Source organism: Corylus avellana, chromosome 3 (genome assembly GCF_965113065.1).
Source record: "Corylus avellana chromosome 3, dhCorAvel1.hap1.2, whole genome shotgun sequence".
NCBI classification, from domain to species: Eukaryota; Viridiplantae; Streptophyta; class Magnoliopsida; order Fagales; family Betulaceae; genus Corylus; species Corylus avellana.
Window position 1 is genome coordinate 30903603 of NC_142492.1, and position 19268 is coordinate 30922870.

Consider the following 19268-nt stretch of genomic DNA (forward strand, 5'->3'; position numbering starts at 1 on the left):
CAAATTTCACTAATTGAGTATTATTTAAATGATTAAAGTTATAGATTATGAGTAATTATGTACACTGCTTAAAATAGTTTATTCCGCATGTTTTGTTTGCATTAAAAATAATACCTGAATTGTCCTTGGAATTATGCATTTTCAAAACAAAACAATATTTGATACTAGCATATTAACAAAGGCAGTACTTACCAATTTTGCAAAACCCATGATAATCTCAATTACTAAAGTCATTTGTTATTTTCATGAGATAAGCTCACTGTAGGACAAGTTATGTGATTAGTCACTTATTAAGTCGCAGACTTACACAATTACTTTTTCACCTATAAGACATCTTGGTGATTTGCAATCTAGTAGGTTATTGGGAAGGTAGATTTGAGCGATTTGTGAGGCTAATGATGCCAAGTGAAAAGCTTGTGTAGGTAAGTTTGCATAGCATAATATCAAAGATAACGCTCATTGTAAATTACATTTTCTTGGAAGCACTTGTTTATATTTGATGATAGATGATACTGTTGAGGTTACTTAGTTTTTTGGCTTAGCTCATTGTTTTTTCACTTTTCGCTCTATTTTATTATGATAATTAGTGTTTAATGTAGTAATTTCAGCTAGTTACAAATTAATTAGTGTGGATGCACTACGAATAACACTCTAAGTTAATTATCTTAGTTTTGAGGGTGTTACCTTAGAATTATGCCTGAGGGGAGTTTTGGTGATATTGCATTAACTCAAAATTCTGCTAAAGGAGGAGATTTAAATTATAAGAGAGTTTGGATGGTTGGGTTTCAATCCATTGGCGTGAAGTCTTTGTCTCAAAGATTCACAATTTGAAGAAAACTGTGACTCCCATGACGATGTCAAGTACTTGGTGAAGCCTAGGAGGAAGAAAAATGTGTCAGAGAGGTTCGTCGGATATTCTGGCAGAACCACCTTTGATGTGTAAGCTACCAAGAGAAGAAAAAATGAAAGATAAAACGACAAAGTATAGGTAAGAGGTAAAACATCAAAGGTGGTATTGGTGGAACTACCTTTGATGTTTAAGTTAGCAAGAGAAGAAAAAAGGAAAAGTAAAATGACAAAGTATAGGTAAGAGGAAAATTGAGTTTAGTCGGTAAAGCCTTCTCCATTTTTGTTTATAGGTTTACTGTTCCCACTTCTTCCTGGTAGGTTTTGAGACTTTTGCCTATTATTTGTTGCAATTATGTAGCCTAACGGTTATCAGACGTGGCAAGAGGGGGTGATTGGGTATAATATATCTTACTATAGTTAACGTGTTCCCCACATTTGAGGCAGAAGATAGGGCGATGGACACTTTGCTAGCGTGGCACAACAAGGCCGACTTGAGTGGGTCTATAGGCTTCTTGATAACTTTGATTTTGTTGTAGTTGGTCCTAGGGACGGAAGCAGAGTTTAATATGGATAGGGGCTGAGGGCCAATAAATTGTATTGCTAGGGGCCGATATACGCCAAAAAAAAAAAAAAAACTTATAATGTTTTTTGTTTTTCCTTGTGAGTTGAGGGGTGGCCATGACCTATACCAATAACCCCCTTCTTCTGTCACTGGTTGGTCTCATTGTCGTTGGGCTAGATGGGCCTTTGGTGGAAGGGCCTTATGGGCCATCAATAACCAGGTACACAGCTAATAAAAAAAAATAAATAAATAGAGGGAGTTTCATTTTATAGGTTCTCTTTGTCATTTCATTTGTATAAAGTCCAAAAAATAAAAGAAAAAAAATTCGTATACTAGTTATATCGGTTTGACATAAAAACCCTCGATCGACCGTACTTGGCTAAGTGTCAAAGAAAGGTTACTATCGGTAATTTCTCTCTACAAGCACTCTTCTAACAAATTCCTCTCACTTCCCTCTCGCGTCAAAAACCCTTTCTCTCGTCTCTGTCGCAAAACCCCAAAACCCTAGCCCTTAATCAATGGCGGACTCTGTCGTTTCAGCTGAGAAGCTAAAAGCTTTCGCTCAATCTCAGTACTATGACGAGGAGAAGTGGGCCCTCAACATGGTAATCCCTTCTTTCTAATTTACTTTTGAGTTCTTTTGGTTAATTATTTACATAGTATGTGATCAGATTCTGTGTTCTGTTTCTGCTGATCGACATTTTTCTTGGATTTTCTCTCCTCATGTTTATTGATGCTCTTGTATTTTCATTTAATTTTTGTGACGAGGGATTTTTTTATTTGTTTGGTTGCTGTGAAGAATTTTTTGGCAAATAGTAGTTCTACGGCGCCAGCTTCAAGAAATTCAAAGCAATTGATTTATTTCGATTGTGTCATGCATTCTATAGTTTTTGTTTAGGATCTAAGGTTCCATTAGTTTTGAAGGAAAATTTTTCTTGGATAAATTTCTTGAGCGAACTTGAAAAATTATGTTTTTTTATTTCCCGGGAGCTAATTGAATATGCAAATAAACTTCTATGAAGCTGTTTTTTATTCAGGACCAAAGAAACCTTGTAGGAAACTATATATGGAAACATATTCTGGAACCTTTCCCTGTAAAAATAGAGTCTACAGAATGGTTTTTGTCTTGTGTCAGAGCTATGTAAAGCAGCGATGAAGTTCTGTCTTGCAAGAGCAGTCTGACAATGAACTTCTGGTTGATGCTGTTGTTTACTTCTCTTTAGACTTAATTTTTTCACCTGTGTTTTTCATTCTTTGTTACAATGGTATGTATTCAGAGAGTCAAAAAGCAAAGAATTAAGAAGACAGACAAATTTGTGACTTGTCTACTAGTCAGTGTGCTCATGTTCAGGACAAGTTTCCACAACGTGTTGGGGTAGTGACAGTTAAAGGGATTGCAACCATCAAAGGGTGGTTGCGTGGTGTATGGTGTAGTTGGTGGGAAGCTTCCCCTCTCTTGATTTGAGAAATGAGAAAGGTGCCATTGTGTTCTTCAGTGCATTTGTAAAGAGAACAGAATCTTGCTGCAAAACTCATTCGATATTTTAAACTAGTTCACTCATTAAGTTTTCAGTGGGTTCCTGAACATTATTCTGTGATGTGTTGATAACTTTGTCTGATTAACTGGTTCCTTGTCGCCAACCTGGTTGTATTTACTTGTTCCCTACTTAAAAATCTGGGATTTATTTCAGGTGTTTGAAACGAAGCATAAAGGGTCTGATTTCATGGCTTTTTAATATGATTTGCATGTGGAAGCTTTTACTGGTAGTGGGGATCATAACTAATGCAACTGATATGCAATATTCTTTCTTGTTAAAAATGAGAAGATGCCAGGGAGGCTGGGATGATTGAGAAATGGCAGTGTGAATGGAGTTAGTAATTTGTGTCTATGTTTGAATAGTGTAACAGAAAAAATTCGCAGAAGCTAATACTTATATAATTCTCATTCTTTAGCCATTGGTTTTCAGTGAACCAGTTAAAACTGAAAACTTGGTCTCGAGTGCCTATTGCATAATAATCCTTTAGATGGCGTATTTACCCCATAGGAATATAGTATAACTGTTACTCCGTTTGGTTGATGGGAACAAGAATTTAGAATGAGGAGGTGCCATCCTCATTTAAAAAGATTGATGGCAAATCTGCCATTTGGTTGGACCTAGACTGGATTGGCGGATCCAAGGAATGGGGGATGAGTTCATTAACGGAAATCTGATGATTTGGTTTCCCACTGGTGATGGAACTGGCAGGGTGATGTAATTGATATAGGAAAATGAGAGAGACAAAGCGAATAGAGGTTGTGGTGATGGAGAGATGGTGAAGTAATGGTTGGTGCTAGTGGGAGCTTTTGGTGGTAGTGGAGGAATGGTGGTTGGGGGATAAAGGTACCAACAGAGGGTGATCATGGTGGTAAGAGAGATTAAAATATACAGAAAGTTCAAAGGACGAGAGAGATTATTATTTTTTGTTTCTAGCCCATAGGAATTGTGTTTCCTTAACCCTTTATGAGAATGGTTCTGCCTTTTTTGAAGGATTCAGTTTACTGAGTGAATGGGAATGAATTCACCATTCCCACTGGGAATGGATGGCATGGATCCCACTCTCATTCCCTTCAAACAAAAACTGCCATGATGCTTGTTGTATTTAGCAGTGAAGTATCATTTCATGATCATCTATTATTTTGTGTAATGTTAGGTGTGGTATGTTCAATACATCATCCATTTATTTGGTAAGACATTGTTTACGAATGGAAGCTGTTTTTTTTTTTTTTTTTTTTTTTTTTTTTTTTTTTTTTTTTTTTTTCTATGCAGAAATTGCTGCGTGCTGTTGGGCTCTTCGCAGGAACAATTCTCCTGATGCGGAATTATGGTGATCTAATGGCAATATGAGGTTGGATGTATGGCTGTATTCTGGGCTCATATTTTCTACTGAACTAAGATGTTGCAAGTTCTTTATCGGTAGTTATTTTTGGAATGGAGTGTATCTCTATCTTCAATGACTTTAAACAATAGGCTTTTCTATTTTGATTTCAGTTTTGCACTTTTGCTGATGATCTGTAGTTCTATTACAAACTTTTAGCAAATGAATATGTTCCTTCTACTGCCTTGGAGATGATCAGATGAATGAATCTGGTTACACTTTCATGGATGACCAAACATGTGCCATAATGATTTATTTCAGATTGTTCTCCTCATTGGTGTGCTGCTGAACTTTTGGTAGTTCCATGTACGCTCTGAACTAACCATTTTCTCGTTGATCTTTGTGGAATAAATCTTGAGAAATATACAAACTATGTTGATCCAGGCAAAGAAAATGATCGACTCCATCTACTCGATTTAGAATTATTTTCAACTCCCATTTGAATTTTGCGATTCAGCTGTATTTTTTAGTCTTTTTGTTTCTCTTTTTACGTTAGTTTTTTTGCTCTTTTGTTTTTGTACTGATGTCAAATCCACTGCACTCCTACCTCCTCCTCCATCCATGTGCCTCTCTACTACCCTTGCCGGTCCTTGCTTCCGCTCGTGCACCCTATGCATTGTTGTGATGCGCATGCCCTAAACGAGTTGACAGATCTTAAGCGTCTTTATTCTTGCTTATTTGGATCTCTATATTGAGACTTGCTTATTTGGATCTCTATATTGAGACTTCAGAACCAGATTTGAGTTACACTCAATACTGGCCTTGATGTTATTTGTCACTCAGTTCTTGAAGGAGACTCCAAAACCCAAGATGAATATGAGTGTTATTGACTGCACTCACAACATATCGCTTTTGTCAATCTTAATCAGATTAAGTAGGGTTAATTACTTTTTTTGTCCTAAATTATCACTCATTTACATGTTGCTCTTATGAACTACCACTTGTGACACCCAACTATTTAAACTATAAAAAAAGGACCTACAATGATGTGTGGGTCACTCAAATGCCATGGCCGAGGTTTGCTAAAGACTCACGGCGCGGCTGTGGGCATGGAGTTGGGGGTGGTTCAACAGTCACTCCTGGGTTTTATTTTTTTATAATTTTCATATTTTTTATTTGAGGGTATTTTCATTCTTTTATGTCTAAAAAAAAAAGCATATTTCGTCTAGTTAACAATTAGAACTAACTAGTAACTACATGGGTTGTTTTGTTTTTATCATGCATTTGTTAGCATGTTTAGTTAGTTGTTCTAGTAATACTTTATGCCTCTTATAAAACCTCCTTTTAACATTACTCTTCCTCAAAAGGTTTCTTTCTTGTTTCATATTTCTACCTAGGACCATATATCATATTTAATTATTATTTATGGTGCATCCCTTTCACAAATTTGAATATCCGTAGACATCAATCAACATATCACAACAAAGTTCACAGCTATCCCAGTTCCCTCCCATAGCATGCCACTAGGAATTATGGATGGAATCTTTTGCTTTATGAAAAGCCTCATAAAATTTGGTGCAATTTTCTCTGTAGATGCCTTGAGTTCAGGTTTTTCCATCTTCCAAAATAGGAAAAAGTAAATGCAATCACATGGTTTTATCCTTTGATCGACGGGTGAGGGGAAGAGGCAAATGATCCTAAGGTGGAGAGTGTGACACCTTGTCAGCTTCTTATTGAATATTGAAGTTAAATTGAGTCGCTTAGAAAATTTAGAAAAAATTGATCCAAGATAGGTGCTAACTATCCCTGTTATTGTACTCCATAGCTTTTTGATGTCATGAAGATATGGGGGATCAATATTAAAAATGTGTCTATGTTGAGATTAAAGGAGATTGGATCATTCATTAAAGGATAATTTTTTTATTTTTTTTTATTTTTTGAATTTTTGATTATAGGAGATTGGAGCATTCATTAAATTTAAAGAGGGTGTACTGAAAAAGCATGGAAGAGAAAAAGTGGGGTGCACACTGCACTCATCACTGCATAAATAATGCATAATGTGCACTCAATGCTTTTGATTGTCGTTTTGGCTTATTTGACAAAAAAAAAAAAAGAGGGTGGACTGACGTATTGTGAAATAATTTTTTTCTGAATAGAGACATGAATTTTAATAAATGAGCAACTCAGACAGACATTTTTATTTTCAAGAATAATTAAGTAAAATTACTGTTCTGAAGAGATAGTTCAATTGGCTGAGATTACGCTTAATGAAGCAGAGTTCACTAGAAAAAGTAAAATTATGCCAAAAGTATTGTCTTTTAAATTTGTTTCGTATATTACTTATCATTACGTCATCAATTATAATAAAGGGAACCCCTTTCTAATTTTTTATGAGAATATTATCATAACATGCATTCTATCAACTCTTGCTCAAGCCCTCAACTTTTATAATTTTTTTAGTTAATATTATTGGGGCTCTAAATTAATGTAGCAATTTTTTTTTTCTTCTCTTATTTCGTTGTTCACCTTAAACCGCCATATTACCATTACAAAAAAAATAAAAGAAAACACATTTTGAAAAAATATAGCCGTTTGAAAAGGACAAGTACTCAAAATTATGATTATTGAAAAAAGAATAAATAAAATTAAATAAAATAATACCATTATAAATTAAGAGATATGCTATAATCTAATAAAACCTCCACATTTTGGCCATCAAAATCCTAGGTGGCAAAGTGTCTTTTGCCATCAACTTAGGCCATTTGCTCTTTGCTACTTAGAATTTTGATGAGCAAAATGTGAGGATTTTATTGGATAAATGCGATGATGGCGTGGTTCACTTAGCCATTATATATATATATACTTTCCGGTTTCCATCTTCCCTACATTTTCCTACATTCCTATCTCAATTTGCTCTTTCATCTTCCAAAAAAATTCTCTCTCTCTCTCTCTCTCTCTCTTTGCCTGCGTATGCTATCTATGCTATCTGCAGCAGCAACTCTGTATATAGGGAGAGGGAGAGGTATATGCGGCGGAGTTGAGAGGGTAATGTAATCCCCTGTTTTGTCACTGAAAAAATATGCAGGTTTGTAGGAATATTTCTTTTGCTTTTCCCTCATTTTTGTGGGTTAAGGAGGAGGGAGCTGGTGGTCGGTGAACCCATTTGGATTTTGGAAAACCCATCCTTTTGACTCACAAAACCATTTTCCAAACGTTTGCTTCTCACGAATACCTCTTTGTTTTAATCTAACCCAAAGATCTAATATGTTTGGATTCAGAACCTCCCGGGCCTTGATCGGACCTGCTCGGGACCCACACAAGACTTGATCGGACCTGCTTGGGACCTGTTCAAGACCCAACAGGACCTGGCCGTGACTCACCTTGGACCCGCTCCGGACTAGCCCAAGACCCCACCTAGACCTGCAGGGCCTAACTGGACCTACCCAGGACCCCGCCGTAACTCACCCAAGACCTACTCGAGAGCCTCCGCCGGGACCTGACCGGAACACGCACAGGACTCTCCCAAGACCCTGCCAGGACCTGGTCATACCTGCCCAAGACCTTGTCGGGACCCACCCAAGACTCGCCCAAGACCCAACCGGGATCTGCCAGGGTCCCCTCATCGAGACCTGACCAAGACCCACTTGGGACCTACTTGAGACTCGATGGGACCTAACCGGGACTCGCCAGGGACCCCGCCAAGACCTAACCGGGACTCGCACAGGACTTGACCAAGAGCCGCCTGGGACCTACATGGGACTTGACCGGGACTTGCCCGTGACTCCGCCTGAGACCCAACGGGACCTGATTGGGACCGTACCGGACTTGTCGGCCCGGGACTTGCCTAGGACCTGCCTAGGACTTGACCGAGACTCTCCCAGGACCTACCCAGGACTCATCGAAAAATATTTTCAACAGAAATTTTTCAATATTTGGCATGTACGAAAATCATATGGGTCCCCATCGATGGAATGTTTTTTGCTGAAAATGTCCCTGTCAGCGGGTCCTGCCAAGGTATCGGGTTGATCCCGACGGGTCCCGATTGGGTCTAGGCAGGGTTCGGGCTGATCCCGAGTGAGTCGTAGTGGGGTCCTTGTGGGACTCGGTTCGGACACCTCTAAAACTTGGTCGAGATATTTTCGTAATTTAGAATTTAATATGATTTAATGAAAATATGAAGATGAAGTCTTCATATATGAAAACATTTTAGTGACTCCATTGTGAAGGTTAGAAATACAGTGAAATATATGAAGTCTTCACCTTCAAGATTTGAGAAGTTTAAGGGTTGTGTGGAAAAAGAAAGAACTTCATTTCAAGGGTTTGTTGTGTTTTGATTTTCCAACTAGATGGAACTCTACATATAAGATGTTGGAAGATGAAAAATGTCAGTGCTTTCTCACTTATGGAAGAAGAAGATGGACATTTTGTTTCTACGTTGTTTGAGGAAGGGCAAAGGAGAACGGGTTTGGGACCTCCTACTTGTGATGATTGGAATTGTGTTAGGATTTTTCTCAAGTTTCTCAAACTTTTTTATGATGCCACAATACAACATTCGAGCTCTTTGTATGTGACATCTTATATGTACTTTCAAGAAATTTGGGGCATTCAATCTCATTTACAAGCGTATAGTGAGAATGGTGATTATGTATTGAGTGCCATGGCAGAGAAAATGTAGATGAAGTACGATAAGTATTGAGAGAATCTTGATAAGGTTAATTTAATGTTGTTTGTTGCGGTTGTACTTGATCTACAAACCAAATTGGAGTCATTATATTTTTGGTTCAAAAAAGTTCTAATTGTCAAGTAATCAACTCATATGATTACAAAATTGAGGCACCACATAAACAAATTATATGATCACTACAACTTCAAAGAGAGTTCATCTCAAGTTCAAAATGGTAGTGAATTGCCTCAATATTCCTCAATGAAAATAAATAAAAGCGAGAGTGATAACCTTTCACTTTACTTCATGAATAAGTTTCATAAATACCAAGCTTCTAAAAGTGAAGTTGAAATCAAATCGAAGATAGATCGGTATTTGATAGAGGATGTTGAAAAACCAAATGCGAATTTCGATATTTTAAATTGGTGGAAAGTGAACTCAACCAAATTCTCAATACTTGCCCAAATAGCACATGATGTGTTAGTCATTCCTATTACAATGGTTGCTCCAGAGTAGGCTTTTAGCACCGGAAGACATGTGTTGGATCCTTTTCGGAGTCCATTGGCTCCAAGAACAATTGAAGCCTTAGTATGATTATGACTAAGAGATAGTTGATGATGCTGAAAGTTATAAGCTCGAATTAAGTAAATTTTTTACTATTCACATCTTAATTTATTTTTCTATTTACTAATTCTATTTATTGGTTTGAATTGTGATTATAATTCTTTTTCTGTTTCACTCTCCTTTGTAGAAATAACTTTGAAAAACATCAAGGATAATTAGTGACTTGAAGTACATTCTGCTTAGTGGTTATTACTTGCTGCATTTCGTTGCTAGGAGCCTAGGCCTGATGTCTAGTGATTTGGTGGTTGCTAGCCTAGATTTTGTATCTTCTGTCGTTTATGTAACTTTTAAGTTTTAAGTATTTAACATGAAATTTCAGGTTTCTTAGATTTTTTTTTTCTCTTAATTGTAGTTGGTTGGAATTATTAGTTGGATTTTTTTATTTTGATTATTTTAGTTTTGCAATTTTTTTTTTTTTAAAAAAAAAGCCAATTACTTTTTTGAAAATTGTAAACACTACAAAACCAGGAAATTTATGGCTTTTTTTTTTTAAAAAAAAAAAATCAAATATGCAAAATAAGACAAATGAAAAATAAGACTATATAGGTTTAGTAGACTATAAAACGAAACTAAGAAAAACAAGACTATATAGGTTTAGGCTCGACCCAATCAAATGAAAGAAATTTACAAAAATGCCATTAAGAGAATACCCGCCCCGCCTTACCCTATAAAACTCGAAACCCAGCAGTTACGGTTTATTAAAATCGAGTCTCAAGTATCATTTTTAATATCCAATTACCGTGAGTCAAGTATTAAAAAAACCTTCAAAAATTTGACCAATCTGAACCATGCTCACCCTTAACTATTATTAAGGTATGATGCGCATATCTTGATTAAGGTGTGAATAAATAAATTTTAATTTAAAAGAAAAAGAGAGAGGAAGCGTTTTGCCAAACGGATGATAAATTAAGATTATCTCTAATTCATTTGAATTTAAAAATATCTAATTAATTATATTAAAAAAAATATTTGTATCAGATCAAAAACTAAAAATACCCCATTAAATATAAATAAGTAGATTCCGGAAAAGATCTTGTTTGGCGGATGACACCTTTACTTCATTTAAATAAAGAAAACAAATGGTACGGATTCAATGCATGAGTAGTGCGGCAATGATGACAATAAGGATTAATGTAAAGAAGGGGTGGGCTACACTCAAGTATGAGCGCGTGGGGAATTGACTACTACAGTAACTACATACCGTGCATAAACGAGTGTGTGTAAATGTACAAAGGCAAAAAGCAGGCGATGGTGGGGTGGGACAAGACAAACTCCTGTGATGTCAGCAAGTAGGAGGCTTCTCCGACACGTAGCTTTGCCTAGTTGCCAAATGGCTGACCCAGGGGCCCCACCATTCAATCCCGGACACGTTCTCCTCTCTAACCGCCTTGGAACACGTGGCACAGAGATACCCTTTTCCCTTTTCTACTTTGTGGTGTCGTCGTTGAAAAAGTGCTACTTGGGGGGGGGGGGGTGGGGGGCCCGCCTCACTGACAGTGACTGACCTTGTGTGCCGTGCGCTCTTCCCCGTAGCATCAGAACAGACCATGAGTTGTTTCAAATCCTCGCCGCGCTTTTGGTTCTGCGAGTCCAAGGTGCATGTTGGCCACTTGCGACGTTACTATAATATCTTAATTACTTCCCTAGGTGGATCTTCTTCGGATTCCATTAAATTTTTAAAAGAATTTTAATTTTTAAAATTTTAGATTTAATTCATTTATTAGTAATAAAATACGTGACAGAATAATAATTTTTGAATAAAAACAAATGACCTCCGAATTTCAAAACCTAGAATTCAAATAAGAATTTCATAAGGTTCACCAAGTTTTTCTGTGTTCATCTCCATCTAATGTTCTACACTCCACTCCCTCGTAACTCTCCCATGTATTATATATATAAATATAATGGATTTTATTGACATATTTTACCCACAATGCTTATCCTATGTTTCGATTGAATTGATGAAGACCTTAGTGACAAGGAGGAACAAGTCCAAACTACTTGTATGTCATCAATGATCACAATATTTGTTTTTCTTAAGAAAAAACAATTATATTTTATTGACTTTGGTCAAAAATAACCGCAGCAAATCACTTTTACTTTGTCTATCATCGGGTGAGGCGCAGGGACAAAGATTTTCTAATGAAATGGAGAGGGTGCATTTTTCTGTCAGAATTTAAAATGCCACCACATACTTTTATTGAGACATAAGGTGATTTAGTGTGATTTAGTGGGATGTAACGAATAACAATAATAAAAAATATGCAGGTATTTTTAATTTTTGATTCTATCAAGTAATCTAAAAATTCTTTTCTAAAACGTTAAATATACTCTCTAGGTTTTAAAAGAAAATCAATAAGAAGCTCAAATATGAGTAATTCTTATTAAACAAACTCAAACATAAACCACAACTCCTTTTTATGGTGTATAAAACATGTATTTATAGGGTCCCAAACCCTAAACCTAATAATAATATGAAATAGAGTTGAAATTGTAATTCTACGAGGCCCGTCTGAAACATGACATACCCCCGTTCGGACAGTCACCCAAATAGCTGAAATTAAATTACTTAAAATAAGTAAAAACTGAAACATAACATAGGGCCGTCCGGACACGGCTTGCAAACAAGATGCAAACGGATGTCTTGGATTTTACTATGGTGACTTTCGGAAGAGGCCCATTTGGATGGAGGCTCTTTTGACCTTGTAAACATCGGAATTTGCAAACTCTCGTGAAACATAAATTTGTAAATCTTTGAGTTAACTTTCTAATACCGTAAAACTTGCTCCAATCGAGGTCTGACACTATAGATGGAGCCTTTTTAGTAGGACTCGTCAGCTGTGAATCATTGCTCTTCTTCATGGAATCTTTAACTTTCCGGTCTACATCACAAGGTGTCAACCGCCAAGACCCTTAAATAAAAAGAATGAAAGGAAGAGAGAAACCTTTTCTTTCTTTTTCTTTTTCTTTTATTTTTTCCTCTCTAGCTCTCTCGATATTTCTCAGAAACCCAAACCCTCTCCAAAACAACTATATTAACTTAAGCGTTAGAGTGTCTTCGACTCAAACTAAAAACTCTCTAACGCCGTCTTTGTTTTGCACACACACAATTACGCCGGATGAACTCTTCTCACGTGCAATAATTGTCGTGGTAACTTGTCTTGACCCAAAAATTGTTAAAAAAAAAAATTAAAAAATTAAAAAAACGTCAAATCATATTATAATAAATGAGTGTATTGAAATGATAGCTTTACTCATCTTAATAAGGTATGAAGTTAAAAGTGTTAAACTACAAACCGTCCCTCCTTTACAAAAATACAAACTCACGTATCTGGACTCTCGACGTTACAACTCTTTCCTGCATCCGACACGTGTCCTTAAAATCCCAAACATTACCCAACACAACACGCTCACTCAGCAACTAACCACTGTTTTCGGCGACGCCGCTCTGTCACTCTCGGAAAGCACTTTTGTTCTTTTCAACTTGGAATAGAAAAAAAAAAACTGATATCGCCACACCAGCAAACCAGCAAATTTAAAAGCTCTGGATATTGGCAATAGCCTTTCCTTATCTAACTCGTCTCTTTTACCGAATTACCCCGAGAATAATATCAGAAAAAACTGTGAGAGGGGCAGCAGAGATGCAGAGCTAGTTACAGGTGTTGGGAGTGGTTGTTCTTTGCAGCCTGCAACTTGCAATACACACTGGTAGGCTTTGGCTCTCTCCCTTCCCCCCTCTGCCTGCCACGTGGACTCTTTGCAAGTGTGTTGTCAAGTTGACATCTCTGGAAACTTGGGCGCAGAAGAGAAGAGTTATCTCTCAGTTTCTCACTTTCTCTCAATTCCAATATTTATTTCAAATTAATTCCCTTCCCTTCTCTTTCTCTCTGTTTTCCACCAAATGAGTTTTTTCTTGTGCTAGCTTCAGTGCTTGTCAGTTCTTGCTGTTTCAACCACAAAAACCATGTAAGCTCTCATCTGGGTTTTCCACTCTTTCATCGAATTTTGCTTTACAGGGTGGCCATGCTGATTATTTTGTTGAACTCATCTGGGTTTGCATTTTCTCGTTGACTTCTTTTGTATTTGCGAACTTGTTCAATTCTTCTGCAAAAAATGTCATTTGGGCATGGTGGTGTTATACTGATTTCGAGATTTCCATAATTCCCTGTCAAAATCATGCATTTAACACTTTTTTTTTTTTTTTAAACAGAAGGACAAAGAAGGAGAATTTCAGTTCAATTATTCACTCTGTTTTTTCTGTGTTCAAATGGGTGAAGCAAACTGCGGAAAGAGTTTCCAAACCACGCGTCCCAAGAAAAACAATGAAAACCCAACAAATCTTTTACTGAGATTCTCACCGGAGAAGCCCAGGAAAATCCAACTATCCAATTCTGAACCACAACTAGACCTCAGTCTCAGGCTCTCTCTGGGTGGAGTTTACAGTGAGCACTTCAAAGAAAAGCCTATAACCCGGTCATCCTCGGTCGCCGGAGTAATGACCAAGAAGGTTATTGCCGGCGACTCCAACTCGACCCTGCCGGGAATCTTTCTTTCTTTGACGAGATCTTGCTCGCTGCCCGTGGGGAGTGAGCAAGGGCATTTTAGGCTCAAGGAATTGCAGGCGAAGAGAATGGAGGCCCAGACGAGGCTGCTGGAAAAGCAGAGGAGATACAGGGGAGCCCCCGAGGAAGAGGAATCTTCGGATGAGGCGGCGATTGTTTCACCGCCGTCTGCAGTGGCCGATTGGGCGGTGTCTTCTGCAGCGCGGAGCGCCGCGCTTTGTCGTGCCATTGTAAAGATCAAAACGGAAGGATATGCATCTGGGAAGCGAAAACATGATGGTATATTCCTTTTATTGTTCTTTCTTCTTATACTAATACTAATTTTGCAGTACAAATGAATTGTGATATTGCTTTAATTATATGCTTTATATTTTGCTTCTCTGTTTGCAGAACTAGTTAAAAATTCCTTGATTTTTGATACTTGTATTACTAAGATCATACTAGGATGAATCTGATAGCAGAATATGCTTCTGTTAAAGAAACGCATATAAAGTTCTTATTCTAAAGAAGAAACTTTATGCATTTGATTGGATATGTTTACACTGTTTGGATCCTTCTTATATATTCTCTGGATATTTTTTATTCAACTTATTTATGTAATTTTTTATTATTTAAATTTCCTTCTTTTTTGGGGTTTGGAGTTAAATTTATAGGGTCATAGATAATCACATCTGAAGAAAATGAGAACAGTAAACAGTTTATAGATAAGAATCCACAATTTATGTTGGAAGGGTAATTGAAACTTATATAATAGATCGGTTGACTTTGAAATCGAAAGGAAAATGAGGAACGCGTAACCAGTATGGGTTTTTGTACCGGCTGTTGGTTTAGTACGTTTGTTATTGTCATGAACTCAGTAGGAAACAAGTGAGGAGAATTGAATATTTGAAACGAGAATAACGTGGAATCCTCGTGCGAAGATGATCTAGGGGTTTTCGGTTTGTCGTCAGCAAAGAGTCCACAATGATGCTAATTGGTAATAACTATAGCCATACAAATACAGAATAAATGCACATATAAACAGAACATTGAAAAGGATCTGTATCCGACGAAGTCTCGACAAACACAGAAATCAATTATCCAAGAATAGAATTTAAACTGGCCATGTATCGACAAAAATAAGTAACTTATCCTCGTAGAAATCCACAATACCCTATCCGACAATTTGTTGACAAACAAAGGAAATGCCCAATTATAGGATTTGAGCCTGACCGCATATCAACAAAACTAGTATTTTATCTTCATAGTCCCATCAAAAGCCCCCAATACCGAACTTTACCCGAATAAATAGCAGAGTTTGTATATGTTGTCCACATAAGGTAGTGTCCAATTTTGATTCCAGTAATAGGTCATATAAATATTTGACAGAAATTGAGACATAAAGATGTGCTGGAGTAATTATCATTTCCGTGCAAATGTATGTGCTTGAAATTAGATTTCATAGATCTCTTCAAACAACAATATTTGAGAGCATATGGAAAGTATAATGATTTCCATCTTTGTTTTGCATGATTTCCAACTTCATTCTATGGTACTCTGCATTGTTTGTAATTTTCCTCCCACTCATACAAATCATTAATCCTTTGCCACTATGATTGATTTAAGCTAACATAAGAAGCCGTTATAATAAGTTGAGAAGCTTGGTTGCTTATCACACTTCATTAAATCAAGCATGCATTCTTCGTCTCCCTTGCCATCTTCAACACCTACTTCTTAACATGTTATCTGCAAGTGAAACCCTTGTGGATTTGATTTTAGATGTTCATTAATCTTTAGAAGCTTGCCTTTTCTCATAATCTTTCACTTTGCAGATATTGTTTTCATTTTTCACTTGTCAGATCCCATCTTAGATTTCTAGGAGCTTGAAATCACTAGGCTGTTATAGATAGTATTTTGTAACAAAACCAGTAAGTCATTTAAACTCAAATGATCATCAACAGAGAAAGTTTGCCTTCCTTTTTATTTAAGTTGCAGTTTATCCTTTCTGTGGTGGTAGTACTACCATCAACTGAGAATTGTTACCAAAAGAAGACGGAGAGATTAGGAAAACCATTATGATATATGTTCTGTGTCCCGTGCATTGACATGTACAGTGCTTGTACCATGCGTATAACATCCCTTCAGGTACACATTGTTGTTCGTAGTAGATTGAGGATATACTTCAAGATGTATATACTTTTGAGAGAACAGGGTTTAAGTGCCATGTTCGGTACTGTACGCATGCTCTAAGTAAGTTTTAATTATATTTATCATCCTTTCTGAGTTATTTTTTATTACTGGTATCCAGATTAATTGTATATATTTTGATGTTGTTTCTTTCTCCTTTCAAGTTTGTTTGCATAAACATCCAATTATACTGTCTTCTGAATTGAAATGAATCGAAATGAAAATTATCATTTAAAGCATATAACTTTTTAACTACAATGACTACTCACCGCATACCTCATTCATGTTTTTTTTTTTTTTTTTTTTCTCTTTCTGTTTAGAGGACGCTTTCCGTTCCTGGTCGGCAGAATCGATGTGTGAAAGCATGAGGAATATAATCTTTGAAATGATTTATATGTAAAAACTCAAGAGAGTCCTATCTACTAACATTTGTTAATGTCTTATGACTGTCTTACTGCGGAAAAGATTGTGATAGCGTACACTTTTCATAATCTTTTTTTCTTGTTAACAAAACTGCAGGATCAGTTCAGATACTCCTAACCACTGTGTTAAGACAAATTAGAAGTAATTAAGATTGTGGTAAATAATTGGTGCAAATATGTTAAAAGAAATCCATTAGAGATGGATGGTTCTTTCCTAGTTTGAAAATATTGTCTATAATAGCCCAACATAGTTCTTATCTAAAACTGCATTAACTGAATACTAATAAATATTAGCTTATTTAATCTATAGCTTCTTCTTATAGAATTTCCATATTTCTTCTTCATAGAAGTATCCATCTAGATAACTTATTGTTTTTCCCCCAAAGACCAGATACTTCAGAATACCCTTGTTGCCATGTCAATGTCAAGATTAAGAGTCTGTTTAGGATTGCGTTTGAGAAATAGAGCTTTTAAGTCAAAAAGAGCTTTTGAATGCTTATCAAACGAGTACTTTTTTCTTCGAACAGACTTTTTGAATGTTAAAATCACTTTTAAGCCCTTTAAACGCAATCCCAAACAGGCCCTAAGTTGAAATATAAGCATTTCATGATATATCTCTATGGCTAACTTTCAATGATTGAATACATAACTGCCTTTGTCTAAGTTTAATGTATCTAATACGCTTGTAGATCCTGCAATTGAAGACTTGATGAAATCCTGACTTGTTTGAATGTATCTTTTTCTTTCATATTCTCTTTTCTGTTTTATTCCTCAATTTTTTTAATTCGAATTGCATAAATTATGTGAAGGACTGGAATGTGTGGGTGCAGAGAAGGTTGCTACCAATTCTCAGTCATTGCCCAATCCAAATCCAAAGGACAATGATCCTGTGGTCATCCCTGGAGCAACAGCAAATGGAAAATCAGACAAACTTTCTGAGACAAAGCTAGAGAAGCCTTCCAAGAAGATTAAAGTTTCTAGAGGCTGCTCTCAACACAATGGGATGGATGTGATGAAACAGATGCCTAGTGTGACTACCACTGGAGATGGCCCCAATGGGAAGAGAATTGAAGGGGTTTTGTACAAATACATGAAAGGTCAAGTGAGTATAGTATGTGTTTGCCATGGAAGCTTCCTTTCTCCTGCAGAATTTGTCAAGCACGCTGGTGGCAAGGACGTCGAAAACCCGATGAAGCACATCAATGTCTGCCCCACCTTCTAGTCCTTCTAGGTAAATGGTGGTGGCTTGTGTCACCCCATCTGAAATGTTAGCAAATGAACAACCTGAATCTGAGCAAGAAACTTTAGTCTTTTTACTTCTCCTTTGTCTTATTTCTTTTGGGTTAAATGGAAACTTTTTAATTTCCATATAAAAATGAACCTGCTCCACCTATGTTGCTTCCTTTTGGTAACACTTCATTAAGGTTATAGGTTAACAAGGCGTCACAGCTGATTTTTATGTTTTACTGATGTAGTCAACATGTATCCATAGATGAACAATTCTAATAATGCTGAAGTAGGCCATCTTGACCAAATGGGAAAATGACGGTGTCCATGAAGTAATGATGAGAGCAATTTCCAATACCTTGACTTGGTCAGAAAAGGTTGGCTTAGTCAATCTTTGTTGACTATCTCTTTCCTAGCTTGTATCATAATTTAAAAAAATAATAATAATTTCAAGTACATTAAATAACAAACAGGATCAATGCAAATCAAAAACAACTAAGAAACTAAATAAGCCAGTCACAAAAAAAAAAAAAAAAAAAAAAAAGCCTAAAATTAACAATCCAAGACCAAAGAGGGAGGAACCTCATATTACTATTGAATTTTATTTTAATTGTGATTTTAAAAGTCACGCTAGAACATATGGTGGATGCATTAATAGCCCCAAAGTATTATTCGGTTGAGTACTTAATGATGAGCAATCTACAGCAAAATTATCATTACAATGATAGATTCGCAATAAAGATGGATAAAAAATGTGCAAGAAAATGACACCAAACACATGATAGGATCTCCTCATAATTTTTAAAATATGAGATTCTCAGATTTTTAAATTTGAGCCATCTATTCCATCTAATGGTACATATAAATGCTGACTTTCATGTATTATTGAGGCAAGTGAGTTTTACATGTTAAAAACTAAAATTATTTATCTCGATAATACAAACTTCTGCATTTATTTGGACTGTTAGATATAATGAATGATTTAAATTTTAAAATTTGAGAGGATCTGAATCCAACATATCTCATAAGCGAAAAATATCTCAAGAATCTCATAATTGAAATCAATTCAGATTCTGAAGCAAACAGCCTCGCATCCCTCTTAGATTCTTTGTGCTAAGAATGTTTCTTCTGAGTTTGTGATTAGCTGGACAAAAGGAAAACTATACTTCCTCTTGAACTGAGTCATTATTTGCAATCATCTCACTAAACTTTAAAAATAACAGTCCTTAAAAGGTAGTTTAATCGACTAGAACCACGCTTAATGAAGTAGAGGTCATTAAGTCGAGTCTCCCTCCTCCCCTCTTGTGCGGATATGTCAAAAATAACGATCGACCTCC

General features: G+C 36.3%; 2 protein-coding genes across 2 annotated transcripts; both read left to right on the forward strand.

Moving 5' to 3' along the window:
- The first annotated feature begins 1834 nt into the window (after positions 1 to 1834).
- Positions 1835 to 4601, forward strand: TOM5 (mitochondrial import receptor subunit TOM5-like protein). The gene is made up of 2 exons (XM_088514787.1): positions 1835 to 2016; positions 4219 to 4601. The coding sequence occupies exons 1-2, from the start codon at positions 1930 to 1932 to the stop codon at positions 4294 to 4296; spliced, it is 165 nt and encodes a 54-aa protein (XP_088370913.1). The 5' UTR covers positions 1835 to 1929; the 3' UTR covers positions 4297 to 4601.
- An 8595-nt stretch (positions 4602 to 13196) lies between these two features.
- LOC132173426 (ninja-family protein AFP3) lies at positions 13197 to 18109 on the forward strand. Its single transcript, XM_059584929.2, has 3 exons — positions 13197 to 13520; positions 13765 to 14395; positions 17514 to 18109. The coding sequence occupies exons 2-3, from the start codon at positions 13822 to 13824 to the stop codon at positions 17924 to 17926; spliced, it is 987 nt and encodes a 328-aa protein (XP_059440912.2). The 5' UTR covers positions 13197 to 13520; positions 13765 to 13821; the 3' UTR covers positions 17927 to 18109.
- The last annotated feature ends 1159 nt before the right edge of the window (positions 18110 to 19268 follow it).